General features: G+C 50.1%; 1 protein-coding gene across 4 annotated transcripts in view; it reads left to right on the top strand.

Annotated features, from left to right (window-relative positions):
* The window catches only part of LOC117362998 (F-box/WD repeat-containing protein 7-like), a 113385-nt gene extending 99243 nt beyond the window's left edge, over positions 1–14142 (top strand). For all 4 annotated transcript variants that reach the window (XM_033950118.1, XM_033950117.1, XM_033950116.1 and 1 more), the window contains exons 12-13: positions 10545–10755; positions 12948–14142. In XM_033950118.1, the coding sequence (XP_033806009.1) occupies positions 10545–10755; positions 12948–13216 (480 nt within the window). In that variant the 3' untranslated portion in view covers positions 13217–14142. The remainder of the gene's footprint in view (positions 1–10544; positions 10756–12947) is intronic.
* The last annotated feature ends 4665 nt before the right edge of the window (positions 14143–18807 follow it).

Genomic DNA, 18807 nt, shown 5'->3' with positions numbered 1-18807 from the left:
TTCCAGTCTCCTCTGCTCACAACCTTGGAGTGGTTTTCGATTCTGACCTCTCATTTTCTACACATATCCAACAAGCTGCTTCTATCTCTTCAATATCATCAATATTTGTCCCTTCCTCTCTGAGCACACTACCTGGACCCTTGTCCAAGCTCTTGTAACCTCACGCTTAGATTACTGCAATCTACTCCTAACTGGTATCCCTCAGTGTTGCCTCTCCCCCTTGCAATCTGCAAAACTCTGCTGTGCGACTCATCTTCTACCAACCTCACTACGCTCATGTCACCCCTCTCCTTAAGTCACTTCACTGGCTCCCTATCTGCCATCGCACACAGTTCAAGGTCTTCTTGCTGCCCCTCAATATCTCTCCTCACTTCTCTCTCCTTTACACCTCCCAGAGAACTCAGTTCCTCAGTTAAGTCACTCTTAGCGTTATCCTTCTCCTCCACTGCCAATTCCAGACTTAGTTCCTTTCATCTAGCTGTCCCCTATGCCTGGAATAAATTACCTGAGTTTGTCCATCAAGCCCCTTCCCTACCCTTAAGAACATAAGAATAGCCTTCCTGGGTCAGACCAATGATCCATCAAGCCCAGTAGCCCGTTCTCACGGTAGCCAGACTGAAAACCTACCTTTTTGATACAGCTTTCAATCCTTAACCCTATTCCTCTGCCCTTCAACCCAGCCTGCTGATTAACTGTTCCCTTTAATTGTGTATCCATGACATCCTGTTTGTCTATCTTGCTTGTTTAGATTGTTTTAAACTTTGTTTTAAATTGATTTAGAGATTATTCTACACGTAAATAGTTAGGAATGGAATTCCAAAGAGGGAGCAGTCACTGTAAAAATAAGCTTGAGGGATGGAACCGAGAGCAGATTCTGAGTCATGGAGCGAAGAGTTCTAGAACGTGGATGAACAAACGAGTGCATGTGTTAAATTTTGCTAGCTCTGTTCTGCCTTTAATTTTTGATTCGCCCAAGTATCTAGCATTATTAGAAGCTTCAGATGTGCTCCATGACCAGATCTAAACGCACAGTAGCTCAAACTATAGCAAACGTAGTTAGAAATTTTAATATAATTAAAGCTATTGGGCAATTCCAGTGATCGGATACATTGCTGCAGTTGATTTAGATAAACTAGACTGAAGGATCAGGAAATTTATGTCCTGAACCAAAGGAGGCAGAGACCTGTTACGGTATATGGGAAACTGCTGAATATTACAAATGAATCATTAGAATCACATTAGAATATAAAAAGAAGTCACTGCAGGGCCAATACATAAAGGATATTAATGGGAAAAGTGTCAAAAGCTCATCATGGAATAAGAACATAAGAGTCCATCAAGCCCAGTCTCCTGTTTCCAACATGTACCTAGCTAGATCCTAAGGAATAAATCAGATCCTATGAATAAGCAGTAAAGTCAATAGTGGCTTTTAGGACTTTAAACCCCGCTAACTGATTTTCCCCATATTCTCCAGAAACAAATTCCGCAGTTTAATTACATGTTGTGTGACGAAGTATTTTCTCCAGTTTGTTTTAAATCTACTACTTAGTAGATTCATCACATGCCCCCTAATTCTAGTATTTTTTGAAAAAGTGAACAACTGATTCCCATCTACTGTTTCCACTCCACTCAGTATTTTATAGACCTCTATATATTCATGGAGAGGGTGAGATGGATGGAGAGGACAGAAAGGAGGGAAGGAGAAATGTTACACTCTGGGGAAGGGGGAGAGGGCAGAGAGTGAAAAGTTGGACTCATGGAGAGAGAGAGAGAGAGGGGGGGATGTTGGTTGGGGGAGGGGAAGGAGGATCAGAGGAGAAGCATGCAGGAGGAAGAGAGAAAAAATGTTGGACTAGTGGAAAGGAGGGAGAAATGTTGGGCTGGGAGGGGGGCCAGAAAGGAGGAAAGGAAGAGAGATGGACTGCAGGGGGCAGAAAGGAAGAAGGGAAAGAAAAATGTTACACTGGGGGGGGGAGAGATGACTAAAGGAAGGGAGAGATATCAGACCAGGGAATGGAAGGAAAGGAGGGGAGTCTGGTAGTGTTATAGAAATAATAATATTAGTAGGAGTAAAAGAGAGAGATGCCAGGTTATGGGAAGGAGAGGAGAGAGATGCCAGGTTATGGGAAGGAGAGGAGAGAGATGCCAGACTGGGAAGGGGAGAAAGGAAGGAGAGAGATGTCGTCGGACCACCGGGGGGGGGAGGTGAGAAGAGAAGGAGAGAGATGTCAGACTATGGAAATAGGGAGGGAATGAGAGAGACAGAGTAGATTTTGAGAAGAAAGCAGAAAAATGGAAATAGCAGAAAGTGAAGACGGAGAGAAAAACAGTCAGTGGATAAGAAGGCCCTGGAAACATAGTTAAAAGCACAGAAAAATAAAGTCACCAGACAACAAAGGTAGGGAAAATGATTTTATATATAGTGACTGAAGTGTCAGTTTTGAGAATTTATATCTGCAGTGTATAAATGAAAAATGAATGGGGAAAGAAATTACATTACAATTAGTAAAGGGAGTGGGATCTGGGGAAGAGTGGGAGGAGTTTGGGAGGTCTGGGGTTGGGGGTACTCAGTTGATATTTGTTAGACTTCCCTGCTGGCATGCCCTACTGGCATTTCAGGGCCTGTCTGGAGGGCCTCTGCGCATGCGTGGATGTGAGCGTGATGATGTCATCACGTTGACGTCCACACATTTCTGGGTGTCTTGAGCTGTGGCCACTACCTTTAGTGTGCCCCAGCTCGAAAAAGTTTGAGAGACACTGCCGTAAAGGTTGAACAGATAAAGTGACAAGATGCATCCTTGCCTGATGCCACATTTTATTGGAAAGCAACCAGTGTAGCCATATTCTGTTCTCGCTGCAGTTTCTTGATATGATAGGTTTATAAAATACTGTGTGGAGTGGAACAGGTAGACGTAAATGTGCTTGTTTACCATTTCCAATGAAGCTACTAAGTAGTAAGTTTAAAGCAAACCAGAGAAAATATTTCTTTACTCAACATTGTTTTCAGACAATGTGATAAAAGCAGTTAGTTTAACAGGATTTTAAAAACAGTTTGGTTAAGTTTCTAAAAGAAAAGCCCATAAGCCATTATTAAGAAGGATTTGGGAATATCCACTGCTTATCTAGCATATGCAGCATAAAATGTTTCATCTCTTTGGGATCTTGCCAGGTACTTGTGACTTGGATTGCTCTCACTGGGCTTGAGGGACATTTGGTCTGTCCCAGAATAGTACTGATTATGTTCTTATGGCCTGGCTGAGGATGTGGGCAGCACTTGGCAAGGCTACTAGAATTGTGTAAGGGACATGGTTCTTAAACCTGTCCTGGAGGACCCCCAACCAGATGGGTTTCCAAGATATCCCTAATGAATATGCATGAGGCATACAATAGAGGTGACAGGCATGCAAATCTGCCTCATGCATATTCATGAAGGTCTCCAGGACACTTTCAAGAACCACTGGTGTAGGGTCTGCAGTATAGAAGCTCTGCGAAGAGATCATATATAGTAAAATTAAATTAACTCAGGTATTTGAAACTATCACCCAGAAGCATTCTTGTTTCAGAGGAATGTATATGCAAGGATAGGTTAGTATGTAGTAGAAACACTGTATGTAAATCCAAGTGTTTCATATTCTTTGGGGACATTATGGAGCAATCGAGAGGAGGATTGAAACCCCAACCCTTAGAATCTGAGAGCATTCTCACAACCCTGAGATTGGGCCTCTGCAACATTAGGGTCTTGATGTAGTAAAATGCAAATGGTGTGCCATGCACAAAGACCCCCCCTCATAACGTAATTGACAAATTAGCTGCGTGCCTGGTTCTGAAAATGGCGTCCCAATTGTAGGTGGGGGTAGGCATCCTACTGCCGTCAAATGGACCAATTGGGATGGAGGCATCTAGGCCTAGGTGTGGTTTATACCGGAAGTGGCTTTGGGTGTCCTTAGGCCTGTAACAAGCTGGCCTACATTTAAGGTGTTTGTGGAAGAAAATAGCCAGAGATTGAGATGCGACAGGTGCTCGTTTTGCAGGCCCCATTTCCAGAATCAGGCCCTTGGTGTTGGATCAGCAGACTTGCACATCAGGGTTATGCCGTTGAGCTGCTGACAGCAATTATACAGACTCTTGACCTTTAGAGAGTTACTCCCGTATGGTGTAAGTATGTTTATCCCAGGACAAGCAGGCAGGTATTCTCACTAGTGGGTGATGTCATCTGACAGAGCCCCGATACGGACATCTTGCAAGCATGTCTTGCTTGAAGAAACTCAGAAGTTTCGAGATGCCCGCACCGCGCATGCGCCAGTGCCTTCCCGCCCGATGCTCCGGGCGTGTCTCCTCAGTTCTTTTTCTTCCGCGGAGCTGAGAAGTCTATCTTCAATTTGCGCCCATTGAATCTCTTTTTTTGCCTTCTTTTTTGCCGCGGGTTGAGTTCTTTTGGCTCTCCTGTGCATTTATTTCTTTCTTTGATTTCTTTTTCAAAAAAAAAAAAATTTTTCCTTCCGATACCGGGTCGGCCGTGTGGCTGGGGCCCCGCGCCTTCAACCTTGCGGCGGAGCTTTTCCGGCCTATGTCCCGGCCGATCACCGGTTTTAAAAAGTGTAGCAAGTGCCAGCGCGCGATTTCGCTCACGGACCCTCATCGACGCTGCTTACAGTGTCTGGGACCAGATCACTTCCCGAAATCGTGCCGGCCTTGCTCCACTCTGACGGTGAGAGCGTTTAAGCGTCGCTGTCTGCTGTGGGAGTCCATGTTCAAGATGGAAGCTTCATCGGATCCTGCAGCTTCGACATCGACAGGTGCTTCGACTCCTTCTGCGAAGCCCTCTGCCTCCCCGGCTGCTTCGGGCCTCCTGAAACCGGCGTCGTTCACACCGGTTTCGGCCCCGGCTTCGGCGCCGGAGCCTTCATCCGTCTCCTCGGAGCAGGTATCGACCCCAACAGTTCCTCCAGTGGTGCTCAAGGTGCCGAAGACTGGCAAGCAGAAGCACGTAGCACCCAAGGAGCGCGGAGACCGTGCGGAAGGGCCCCCTTTTGGTGCGGATCCCTCCATATCGGCTTCGTTGCGGTCCATCCTGGAGGCTCAGTTCGTGGAGCTCATGCAGACCATGGGGCCTCGGCTGATTGCCACCATCCAGGGTGACCTTCCAGCTTCGGCTTCGAGGGGCGGACCACCCCCTCCTCCTCCTCCTCGCCGCACTACCTCGTTACTCGGCGAGGAGGAGCGGCGAGCGGTGTCCGGGTCCTCGAGGAGGTCCTCCGTTAGCGCTGTACCTCCTTTGGAACCGATTTCCTCGAGGAGGGCCTCCTTTAGTGATATGCCTCCCTTGGAGCCCATCCCCTCGAGGAAAGCCTCGTTTAGTGACCTGCCTCCCTTGGAACCGATTACTCCGCCCCATGACTCGGTGTGGCGTCCACCTTTCGGGGCCACCCAGTCCTGGGCATAGCAGGAAGCAGGACGAGTTCTTCCGAACCCCCTATCAAACCTGGGCGGCGTTGGGGGAGCCTCCGACTCTGCCGCCTCTGTGATCGACGGCATCGAGTCCAATCTGCTCCTTGGAGGCGTCTGAGCCAGTTTCTCACGGACGGGCTCGATCCCCTTCCAGGCATCGGGAGGGGCATCGATCCAGACATTCTTCGAAGCATTCCTCTCGACACTCGACCGTCTCGCCTCAGAAGAAATTGCCTCGGTTGGGGTATGCTGCTTCGACTGGGTCTCCTCCTCCGGGCCCGGAGTTCAAGGGCCCCGAGGTTATCTACTCGTCCTGTTGCTCGCAGGCCTCTCTGGAGCCAGAAGCCTCTTCTTCTTCTAGTCCGTCTCGCAGACCGGCGACGGCAGACCAACTGTCCTTTTCATCGTTCCTCAGGCAGATGGCGGATGACATGGACATTACTCTCGATGCTGGGTCTCGATATTCCAAAGAGTACCTCGATACCATGCACTTGCCTCGTCCTCTGGCAGAGTCCTTGCGGCTTCCCCTGCACAAGCTCCTCGACCAGACCTTCATGCGATGCTTCGAGTCTCCTTACTCTATCCCTGCGGTCCCTGGCAAATTGGATGCGCGGTACCGCACGGTGCATCATAAAGGCTTCGAGGGTCCTCAGCTTTCTCACCAGTCCCTCCTGGTCGAATCCTCGCTCAAGCTGTCTCATCCTGGCCAGGTCTATGCTTCAGTGCCTCCGGGCCGCGAGGGCAGAACCATGGATAAGTTTGGTCGACGCATCTATCAGAATTCGATGATGGCGTCTCGAGTCCTGAATTACAATTTCCACTTTGCAGCCTACTTGGAATTTTTTCTGCCTGTGCTTCGGAAGTTCACACCATACATCGAATCCCAGGCTAGGTTTGAGTTTGAGGAAGTGGTTGCTTCGCTGTCCCAACTTCGGCTTCAGTTAATGCAATCTGCCTATGATGCGTTCGAGCTCTCTGCCCGAGCGGCGGCCTGCTCGGTGGCGATGCGCCGGTTGGCCTGGTTGCGGACCATTGATATGGACCCGAATCTTCAGGACCGCCTGGCAAACGTCCCGTGTGCTGGGGCGGATCTTTTTGACGAATCCATCGAGACTGTTATGAAGAAGTTGTCTGACCACGAAAAGTCCTTCCAATCTATCCTTCGGCCGAAGCCTAAGCCTCAGCAGTCTCGACCTTCTCGTCCGCCGTTGATTTATCAGAGGTGTTATCAGCCGAGGCAAACTCCTCCTGCGAGGCAACCGGTGAAGCGTCAGCCTCCCCAAAAGGGTCAGCCTAAGTCTCAATCGCCTGCTGTCCCTAAGACCACTCAGCCTTTTTGGCTGTCTCGTCGAAGGCATAACCAACCTCGTTCTGCCTCCCCCTGTTTTTCCCATCGGAGGGCGCCTCCATCATTTTTCTCATCGCTGGGAGGCCATAACAACCGACCTCTGGGTCCTTACTATCATCAAGGAAGGATACTCTCTTCATTTCCATCGGGTCCCTCCGGACCACCCTCCGAGAGAGTATCCTTCCAACTTGACTCAGACCGCCCTTCTTCTCCAGGAAGCTCAGGCTTTGCTCCGGCTTCGTGCCGTGGAGCCGGTCCCGACGGACCAACTGAACCAGGGGTTTTACTCTCGGTACTTCCTTGTTCCGAAGAAGACGGGCGACCTGCGACCCATTTTGGACCTCAGGGCCCTCAACAAATTCCTAGTCAAGGAGAGGTTTCGCATGCTGACACTTGCTTCTCTCTACCCTCTCCTCGAGCAGAACGACTGGTTATGCTCTCTGGATCTCAAGGAGGCCTACACTCACATTCCCATTCATCTGGCCTCCCGCAAGTTCCTCAGATTTCGGGTGGGACATCTACATCTGCAGTATCGAGTGCTTCCATTCGGCCTGTCCTCGTCTCCCAGAGTCTTCACGAAGTGTCTGGTGGTGGTGGCTGCTGCACTCCGGAACAGGGGTCTTCAGGTATTTTCATACCTCGACGACTGGCTCATCAAGGCCCCATCAGCTCCAAAGGTCATTTCGGCGACCTTGACCACGATCTGCTTCCTGCAGAGCCTAGGCTTCGAGATCAATTTTCCCAAATCTCATCTGCAGCCTACCCAGTCCCTTCCCTTCATCGGGGCGGTACTGGACACCATCCAGCTTCGAGCATTCCTTCCTCCTCAGCGCATGAATGCTCTTCTTCGTCTCTGCCAGTCTGTATCTTCTCGCCAGTCCATCTCAGCGAGACACATGATGGTCCTCCTGGGCCACATGGCCTCTACAGTTCATGTGACGCCCTTTGCCAGGCTCCATCTCAGAATTCCTCAGTGGACTCTAGCTTCTCAATGGACTCAAGTGTCAGACCCGTTGACTCGACACATCATAGTCACTCCTGCTCTTCGGTAGTCTCTACTTTGGTGGATGGCCTCTTCGAATCTATCCAGAGGTTTGCTGTTTCACACTCCTCCTCATCAGAAGGTTCTCACTACCGATTCCTCGACCTATGCCTGGGGGGCTCATCTGGATGGGCTTCGCACTCAGGGATTCTGGACCTGTGCGGACCGACTCCATCAAATCAATCTTCTGGAGCTCAGAGCCATCTTCAATGCTCTTCAAGCTTTTCAACATCTGCTTCACGACATGGTGGTCCTCATTCGCACCGACAATCAGGTCGCCATGTATTATGTCAACAAGCAAGGGGGCATGGGCTCGGCCTCCCTCTGCCAGGAAGCTCTCAGAGTCTGGGATTGGGCGGTTCGCCACAACTCCTTCCTCAAAGCTGTCTACATTCAGGGGAAGGACAATGTCTTGGCAGACAAACTGAGTCATCTTCTCCAGCCTCACGAATGGACACTCCACTCCAAGCCCCATCATCAGATCTTTGCTCAGTGGGGAACGCCTCAGATAGACCTCTTTGCGGCTCCCCACAATTTCAAGCTGCCTCAGTTTTGCTCCAGGATCTACGCTCCTCATCGCCGCGAGGCAGATGCTTTTCTGCTGGATTGGGGGAATCGCTTTCTGTATGCGTTTCCGCCATTCCCTCTCATTCAAAAGACTCTGGTCAAGCTGAAGTCCGACCATGCCACCATGATTCTGATAGCCCCTCGGTGGCACAGGCAACCTTGGTTCTCCCTTCTACTTCAACTCAGCAGCAGGGAACCGTACCTACTTCCAGTGTTTCCTTCACTGCTTACTCAGCATCAGGGGTCTCTGCTTCATCCCAACCTGCAGTCTCTCCACCTGACAGCTTGGTTCCTCTCAACGTAACTCCGCACCAGTTTTCCTAGGCAGTGAGGGATGTCTTGGAGGCTTCCAGGAAGCCTGCTACTCGTCAATGCTACTCCCAAAAATGGACTAGATTTTCTTCATGGTGTATTTCCAATTCTAAGGAGCCTCAGCGAGCCTCCCTATCCTCTGTGTTGGACTATCTTCTACACCTGTCTCAGTCTGGTCTTAAGTCTACTTCTATACGAGTCCACCTGAGTGCTATTGCGGCTTTCCATCAGCCTCTACAAGGAAAACCTCTCTCTGCTCATCCTGTGGTTTCCAGATTTATAAAAGGACTTTTTCATGTCAATCCTCCTCTCAAACCGCCTCCAGTGGTTTGGGATCTAAATGTTGTCCTTTCTCAGCTTATGAAACCTCCTTTTGAGCCTCTGAGCAAGGCTCCACTAAAGTTTCTCACTTGGAAAGTGGTTTTTCTGGTGGCCCTCACATCTGCTCGCAGGGTCAGTGAGCTTCAGGCCTTGGTGGCGGACCCACCTTTCACAGTATTCCATCATGACAAGGTGGTCCTCCGCACTCACCTGAAATTCCTGCCTAAAGTGGTCTCTGAATTTCACCTCAACCAATCCATTGTGCTTCCAGTGTTCTTTCCAAAGCCTCATTCTCATCCTGGAGAATCAGCTCTTCACACTCTGGACTGTAAACGTGCTTTGGCTTTCTACTTGGATCGCACCAAACCACACAGAACTGCTCCTCAACTTTTCGTCTCCTTTGATCCAAACAAGTTGGGACGACCTGTATCAAAGCGCACCATCTCCAACTGGATGGCGGCTTGTATCTCTTTCTGCTATGCCCAGGCTGGATTACCCTTCCCTGTAAGGTCACAGCCCATAAGGTCAGAGCAATGGCAGCCTCTGTAGCCTTCCTCAGATCGACACCGATTGAGGAGATTTGTAGGGCTGCCACTTGGTCCTCGGTTCATACGTTCACCTCTCATTATTGTCTGGATACTTTCTCCAGAAGGGATGGACAGTTTGGCCAAACTGTGTTACAAAATTTGTTCTCCTAAGTTGCCAACTCTCCCTCCATCCCATTGAGGTTAGCTTGGAGGTCACCCATTAGTGAGAATACCTGCCTGCTTGTCCTGGGATAAAGCAATGTTACTTACCGTAACAGTTGTTATCCAGGGACAGCAGGCAGCTATTCTCACGTCCCACCCACCTCCCCTGAGTTGGCTTCTCTGCTAGCTACCTGAACTGAGGAGACACGCCCGGTGCATCGGGCGGGAAGGCACTGGCGCATGCGCGGTGCGGGCATCTCGAAACTTCTGAGTTTCTTCAAGCAAGACATGTTTGCAAGATGTCCGTATCGGGCTCTGTCGGATGACATCACCCACTAGTGAGAATAGCTGCCTGCTGTCCCTGGATAACAACTGTTACGGTAAGTAACATTGCTATTTGCTTTTCTGAAACTTAGCCCCAAGGAGCCTAGACACAGAGAGAGGGGTGGGTGTATGAAGAGCAATGACAGATAAGCACAGGGGAGAGAGGGCCAAAAGCATCCTTAGGAGCCGGTAAACTTTGCATTAACATCCTGCCTTGAGCACAAAGCCCATAGAGAAGATGGATGCAGCGGGAGGGAGGGCACAAACAAGACAGTTGCTCTGGGACCCCAGGCTAGATAGGGCTCCAAGTTTATCTCAACCTGTTGGTGGGTTTTGGGACTTCTGCTAAATGTTTGCCCTTCTAGCCCAGCCCTTAGAAACATTTATTAATGCTTAAATGTCAAAAGTTTTTTATTTTTTTGTTTCGGCTTTTCTTCTATTTTGGGAGACTATATGTGTTCTGACCTGTCCCTTTCCCACCCCCACTTCACAGTTTGATGGGACGCACATTGTCAGTGGCTCTCTGGATACCTCAATCCGTGTCTGGGATGTGGAAAGTGGGAACTGTTTACATACGCTCATGGGACACCAGTCGCTTACCAGTGGTATGGAGCTCAGGCACAGCACTTTGGTTTCTGGAAATGCGGACTCCACTGTGAAAATCTGGGACATCAAAACTGGACAGTGCTTGCAGACACTGCAGGGTGAGTTATGACAGGAGGGAGGGAGTGGCACTTACACCACAGGGAGAATGATAATGGGCATGCTCTGAGGGGAGATTGGTAACGGGTGGCAGCAAATGTGGGAGTGTGTGGCACAGTGGCTAGAGCCTCAACACCCTGAGGTTGTGGTTTCAAATCCCACGCTGCTCCTTGTGACCCTGGGCAAGTCACTTAATCCCCCCATTGCCCCAGGTCCATTAGATTGTGAGGGAAAAATGCTTGAGTACCTGAATAAATTCATGTAAACTGTTCTGAGTTCTTCTGGGAGAACGGTATAGAAAATTGAACGAATAAATAGAAGGGAGTGGCATTTACGGGTACAGAGTGGGAGACTGGTAACGGGCGGGTGCAAGGGAGTGGCATTTACGGGTACAGAGTGGGAGACTGGTAACGGGCGGCTGCAAGGAAGTGGCATTTACGGGTACAGAGTGGGAGACTGGTAACGGGCGGCTGCAAGGGAGTGGCATTTACGGGTACAGAGTGGGAGACTGGTAACAGGCGGCTGCAAGGAAGTGGCATTTACGGGTACAGAGTGGGAGACTGGTAACAGGCGGCTGAAAGGGAGTGGCATTTACGGGTACAGAGTGGGAGACTGGTAACGGGCGGCTGCAAGGGAGTGGCATTTACGGGTACAGAGTGGGAGACTGGTAACGGGCGGGTGCAAGGGAGTGGCATTTACGGGTACAGAGTGGGAGACTGGTAACGGGCGGGTGCAAGGGAGTGGCATTTACGGGTTCAGAGTGGGAGACTGGTAACGGGCGGCTGCAAGGGAGTGGCATTTACGGGTACAGAGTGGGAGACTGGTAACGGGCGGCTGCAAGGGAGTGGCATTTACGGGTACAGAGTGGGAGACTGGTAACAGGCGGCTGCAAGGGAGTGGCATGTACGGGTACAGAGTGGGAGACTGGTAACAGGCGGGTGCAAGGGAGTGGCATTTACGGGTACAGAGTGGGAGACTGGTAACGGGCGGCTGCAAGGGAGTGGCATTTACGGGTACAGAGTGGGAGACTGGTAACGGGCGGCTGCAAGGGAGTGGCATTTACGGGTACAGAGTGGGAGACTGGTAACGGGCGGCTGCAAGGTAGTGGCATTTACGGGTACTGAGTGGGAGACTAGTAACGGGCGGCTGCAAGGGAGTGGCATTTACGGGTACAGAGTGGGAGACTGGTAACGGGCGGGTGCAAGGGAGTGGCATTTACGGGTACAGAGTGGGAGACTGGTAACGGGCGGCTGCAAGGGAGTGGCATTTACGGGTACAGAGTGGGAGACTGGTAACGGGCGGCTGCAAGGGAGTGGCATTTACGGGTACAGAGTGGGAGACTGGTAACGGGCGGGTGCAAGGGAGTGGCATTTACGGGTACAGAGTGGGAGACTGGTAACGGGCGGCTGCAAGGAAGTGGCATTTACGGGTACAGAGTGGGAGACTGGTAACGGGCGGCTGCAAGGGAGTGGCATTTACGGGTACAGAGTGGGAGACTGGTAACAGGCGGCTGCAAGGGAGTGGCATTTACGGGTACAGAGTGGGAGACTGGTAACAGGCGGCTGCAAGGAAGTGGCATTTACGGGTACAGAGTGGGAGACTGGTAACAGGCGGCTGCAAGGGAGTGGCATTTACGGGTACAGAGTGGGAGACTGGTAACGGGCGGCTGCAAGGGAGTGGCATTTACGGGTACAGAGTGGGAGACTGGTAACGGGCGGCTGCAAGGGAGTGGCATTTACGGGTACAGAGTGGGAGACTGGTAACGGGCGGGTGCAAGGGAGTGGCATTTACGGGTTCAGAGTGGGAGACTGGTAACGGGCGGCTGCAAGGGAGTGGCATTTACGGGTTCAGAGTGGGAGACTGGTAACGGGCGGCTGCAAGGGAGTGGCATTTACGGGTACAGAGTGGGAGACTGGTAACGGGCGGCTGCAAGGGAGTGGCATTTACGGGTACAGAGTGGGAGACTGGTAACGGGCGGCTGCAAGGGAGTGGCATTTACGGGTACAGAGTGGGAGACTGGTAACGGGCGGCTGCAAGGGAGTGGCATTTACGGGTACAGAGTGGGAGACTGGTAACGGGCGGCTGCAAGGTAGTGGCATTTACGGGCAGTGCGCTAGGAGAGACCTTTTTGGGCGCGTGTGGTGGAGTTGTAACGCATCTTATTTTTTCTCTGGGTTTCTCCCTTTCTGTCCAGGTCCTCAGAAGCACCAGAGCGCTGTCACTTGTTTGCAGTTCAGCTCCAAGTTTGTGGTGACCAGCTCAGACGACGGCACAGTGAAGCTTTGGGACTTGAAGACAGGCGATTTCATCCGTAACCTCGTGGCACTAGAGAGTGGTGGCAGTGGTGGTGTGGTGTGGAGGATCCGGGCCTCCAATACCAAACTGGTGTGTGCAGTAGGAAGTAGGAATGGAACTGAAGAGACCAAATTACTGGTGCTGGACTTTGATGTGGACATGAAATGATACTGGACCTGCTGGCGCAGGAACCGGCACTCTGCCATCTGCCCCACAGTGCCGCTGGCATCAGCCTCCCCACACCACAGATGTTGCAAAAATCTTCCTCCTTTCAGATGTTGGCTGCCTATTGAGCTGGTTCCTTATCTGTCATTTTCTCTTTCTCAGTTCACATTCTTTCTTTTCTCACTGGCCAAGCTCTTTCCATTTCTTTTGCTATCATCACCTTTTTACTCTCTCTCTCTCTCTTTTCTATGGGGACCATTCTTTGCATCTGTGGCTGGGTATTGGAGAGGGTCATTTGCTGCAGCCAGTGGGTTAAAGCTACCAGTACTTGGTGGACTTCTTCAATCTGCGTGATATGCCTGAGCATTTCTTGCAGGGATTGTGTTGTACACCTTTTGGCAAGGAGTCACCTGTGTGTCCTTGAGACATCTCACCTGAGCGAACGCTGGATCCTTTCTGCTCCATTGGACTTTAGCTCTGGAGGGATCTTCCACATTCTTAAGAAGTGAGCCCAGAAATGATTACAAATACTAGCCATGGTGTTCGATCCAGAAGAGGCAATGGGTTTCCTGCCCCTCGTTGTTGACATGACAAGTATGTACAGAAGTCGCTGTGTGGATCACCCTTTTCTGTACAAATCTAGTGCTTATTTATAGAAGACATTCAGAGGACAGCCCACAGCGCAAAGGATGACTGTACAGTTCTGTATAGAGAGACAGCATGTTTTATACATATATATATATATATATAATATATATAAATCTATTTATGTACGCTGAGTGAAAGAGCGTGGCTCAGAGCACGCACACTGTATTCTGAATTTTAGCAGAGCAGAAAGTTCTATATTTTTACAGAGTGATAGATTTTGATGTGGGCAGAATTTGTCAGGGCTCAGGTCTTAGTATATAAATCTTTTTTTATGGCTGGGACATGCAGTGTGAGAAATTGTTGGTAAGTAAAGCGCAGTAAGAAAAGGAGACTCTGGGGTCTTGGCAGTCAGGAAGAGTTAGTTCTGGGAAGGAAGGGGAGATCCCTCTGCTCTCAGGCACATCACTGCTGCCTCCTATACAACCAGCCTCTGTGCAGCCCTGCAGAAGGGATGAGATGCTGGTTGTACTGACCTCCTTAAACATACGGCGGCTCTGGTTTTAAGATCAGAGCCAGACCTTGCAAGTAGTAGGCCTTGGTTCTCCGTTATCCATCGCCACTTCATCTCCTGATCCTTAAATTCTCAGGGGAGGACGCTTAATAGATACCACATCAGACATCCACCACGGGTGGCATTGTTGCTTAGCGATGTTCAAACACATGATTTTGGATTGAAAGGACTGGGTGATGAGAATTTAATGGGAGGGAGGGAGATTAAAGGGGGGGGGGCATGGTCAGGAAGGGTGGATGAAAAATTAAATCAGAGCCCCTCTGTGGTTGGGTTGAGAAGCTGCAGTGGCGTCCTGGCACAGAAGGGTAAGGGGTAGAGGCCATAGCAGTTACCTCAGCACAGGGTGGTGAAGGAAGATGAGGGGTAGGAGGGTTGGCAAAGGCTGGAGTGGGGGAGGGGGCAACTCTGTTCCAGCTCTGGTTGGGGGGGAGGGTTTGTGTTGTGTTATCTTCTGTCTGATGTCAAACATAGGGTGGGCTCTCCTTGTGCCCTTTTAGAGGTCTAGGCAGACAGGAACAGCTGGTACGTCACAGGGGTAGTGGAGAGGCTGCAAGCAGACGTACCCTGGCACCCCAAATGAGCAGAGTCTGAAGTGGTTGCTGAGTTACCTTGATTCTGTGTCTGTTCCTTTGTGCATTTAGGGCAATTCTGTAACTTATGTGCTCACATTTATGTTTATGATTTGGGTAAATGTTGAGAATACATGCACAAGTTCTAGGCATTGCCAAGAGACATAGACGGAGCCCCCCCCCCCCACACACACACACTTCTGTGCATAATTTTAAAGAATACTGTAAGTTGCACACTTTGCTTTGTGGCTGGTGTTACATCAGTATTCTTTAAAGGGAATTCAGCACACACTTTCTGTGTAAGAAGTTATAGAATTTGCCCCATAGGAATCGGAGAATGGGCATGTGTGGATTCCGTGAATCCCTGTGACATGGATTTAGCATTAGACGCTGCATTGTGAATACAGTGAGGACCTGAATAGGAGCCACTTTTTTGAATTTTGTACACATACTGTATATTTGAAGACCTGTTATAAAATGCTCAGCAGGATTGCGTGTTCCGTTTTATTTTCTGGGGTGGGTTGGAAGATGGAGATTGAATAAACCACGGCAATGTGCAATCCTGCATAAGAGGTGTTGGTGAGACAGGGGACCATCTCTCTTTCTGGGAGTAGGAACAAACCACATTATTTCATTTTAGGAATGTGTTTTTTTTTCTCATTGCTTAGCTTGCAGCGGTGTAACCTGTCCTCATGCAGGAGAGACAGTAGCCTGGTTTGACATGGAATTTGTGAAAATAGTAATGCACGATGGCTGAAAGAGATAAAACTATCTGAACATATTTCTTGAGGAAGAGGGCACAGCACATTTAGGCTAGAAACTCCTCCCCCCCTCAAATTTCCTTATTCAGGTTGTCTCGTTAATAGGCAATGAACAGGTTGAGAATCAAAACAGGTATTTCTGTATCCCTTGGTAGACTGGTATAGTCTTTAGGAATGGGTAATATGCCTCACTGCTACCAGCAGGTGGAGACTGAGATCAAACTTGTATATCAGTATAGCATGCTCTCGTGCTACTCCAGTTTTCCTCAGTCTCCAGTAGCAGGTGGTAAGGCTTTTCAGCTCCTCTCTTAGCACTGTTGGAACATTGTTTGAGGACTCCTGGTTCCCCTTTTTGTGCCGAACAGAGCTTGGCCGGGTTCTATTTGGGGATCCATTTGACCTCGGGGGTGTTAAACCCAGCAGATCTCGTGTTGGGTCCCTCCCCCAACACACACCTCCCTCCACCTCCCCATATTTTTGTAGTGGGCCTCGGCAGGCGGCCTGGTCCCCTGGTTGGTCAGCCCTCCAACTTTGAGAGTCGTGGAGTCTGTTCAGCCTAAGTAAAAAGAAATAACAACAACAACAAAAAAATCCTGAGTTGTGCCGGTCCAAAGGGCTCATTTCCCTTTATAACTGCCTTTTTCCTGTGTTTTTTCTCAATTAACTGGCATTTTCTTTACATCTAGGGTGGTTTTCAGCACAATGAGCTCTTTTAAAGAGAAAAAGTGCTCCAGGCGCGAGATACTTGTTGCCGGCCTGTGCAGGCCAGAGCAGTAGGGAAGCCTTGGCAGCGGATGCCAGCGGCCAGGGCACCCCGCCACATGTGCCTCGCGGTTCGGCTTTGGATTGTGGGGAAGGCCAGGCTTCCCTAGCCGCCAACAGTCAGGGAGCACAGGATTCCCTTACCGCCAGTTCGTCTGGGGATTCCCTTTTCGCGTTGGTCAGTTCCTCTGCCTCAGCGTCAGGAAAGTCCCAGGCTTTTCAGACATGACAGGCCGCAGGAGCTCCGATTTTGGCGGTTTCAGGTCCAATTTCAGCAGGAACCTCATTCATTTCTGTTACCTCAAGTGACTTCCCCCTGTTCTGGAAATACAGGGGCAAGGTGTGTCAGGGTCCCCTGCTGGGGCAGGGAGTCCCTTGGGGCTGCTGGGGGTTTTCCCCCTGAATTTATGTTAGCACTTTATAAAGCTTATGTGCTGGCGGCAGGAAGTTCTGTGTCCACTTGGGGGGGAGGGTTTACCTCCGACATCTTGCCCGGTGTGACCCCAAAAAGCGGCAGTTTTGCCCCCCTCTACTCTCTCATCCAAATGCCCGAGGGTCTCTTAAGATGAGGATTTTTTTCCCAGAGGAGCACGAGGTGATTGATGAAGACCTGGACCCTTGGGGAGAATTCCAGGATCCTCTTGGAGGGCTGGATTCCACTGGCAAGGGGTTTGAGCACCCCGCAGCCGGCGAAGATGCAAATGTGGTACGCATTTTTCATCAGGAAGCGCTCCATGAGTTAATCCTTCAGGTCTCCTTGGTTTTGCACTTTGAGGACCCTATGTCAGAGCCCCTGCATACAGTGGACCCCTTGCTTAAAGGGATTCGCTCTGCTTCCCGCTCTTTTCTTATACATCAGGATATTCGGGACATCAGGCTCGCATAGTAGCAGGTGCCGGAAGCCCCTTTTCGCTTTGCGCACTCCATGGCCCGCCTGTATCCTATTCCGGAAGTGGATAGGGATACTCTACAGTCGCCTGTAGTGGATGCGGTGGTCTTGGACATCTCTATATGGCATACCATGCCTGTTGAGGGCGGTGCAGCTTTGAAGGACCCTGAGGAGCATAATAATAATAATTATTATTTTATTTTGTATACCGCCATACCCAGGGAGTTCTAGGCAGTTCACAACAGATAGATGAATTACATACAGTGCGATTGAAAAAAGAACATAACAAGGCAATCGTAGGGTCAAACTAGTTTACATTAACAATTTGGGTGAGGGAAGGGCAAAATACAGAGCACATACAGTATGTACTGTAAGCGAATATAATTGAATTTCTGAGAAGGGGGGGACAAAGCATATTAGATGAAAGGGGGAGCAACAATCTTAGAGGGGTGGGGGGGATTTGGTCCATTGAAAAGTAGAGTTTTGAGCTTTTTTCTAAAGTGGAGGTATGATGGGCCGCCGCGGGAGCGGACCGCTGGGCAGGATGGATCTATGGTCTGCCTCAGTGGATGCAACTTCTTATGTTCTAGCTCTTATTATTATAGTTCAGGTTGAAGTGGTCTGGTGACATACCAGATACGGTTTTGTAGCAAATGCAAGAGAACTTAAATAGGACTCTGGATTTGAATGGCAGCCAGTGCAACTTGTGATAGAAAGGGGATATGTGTTCCCATTTCTTCAGGCCAAAGTTGGAGTCCCTCCTTAAACAGAGTTTTGATGTGACAGCTCTGTCAGTCCAGGCGGCTATGATTGGCAGGCTAGTGGCTCGGGCGTGTTTTCATTGGGCCCAGCATGTACTTGATGATAAATCTGAGAATTGGGACTTGCTAAGGCAAGAAGTTGCCAAAATTGAATTGGGTGCTTCTTATCTTTCGGATGCCTTGTATGACCTTTTGCGAGCTTCTGCCGAGTCTCTGGCCTTAGGAGTGGCAGTTCGCCGTACCTTGTGGCTTCGCGCTTGGTCGGCGGATTCGGCATCCAAAGCTAAGTTGACGAAGTTTCCTTTTAAAGGATCTTTCTTGTTTGGCGAGGATCTGAACAAGTTAGTTCAGACTCTCACTGATTCTAAAGTGCCTCGTTTGATGGATGATTGGCCTAGGCCGCTGGCTCAAGGCGGCGCTGCTCGTGGGTGTAATTTCTGCCGTTTCTGCTCTGGTCGAGGGGCGGCTGCTTTTCAGTCTCCTAGGCTCTCAAAAGACAGGTTTTTCCATCGCATGCAGTCCTTTCGTGGGGGTGCAGGTAGTGCCCCCACCGGGTCCCCTGCTGCCCATCCTGCGCAATGACTCCTTGCCGGCGTCCGTCTTGGTTCCAGTGGGCACCCGGTTGAGAGACTTGTCCACAGTGGGCAGACATCACGTCCGATCAGTAGGTTCTGGAAGTGATCTGGGACGGCT

The sequence above is a fragment of the Geotrypetes seraphini genome, chromosome 6 (assembly GCF_902459505.1).
Source record: "Geotrypetes seraphini chromosome 6, aGeoSer1.1, whole genome shotgun sequence".
Classification (NCBI taxonomy): Eukaryota; Metazoa; Chordata; class Amphibia; order Gymnophiona; family Dermophiidae; genus Geotrypetes; species Geotrypetes seraphini.
This window is presented reverse-complemented; position numbering and strand designations above follow the sequence as displayed.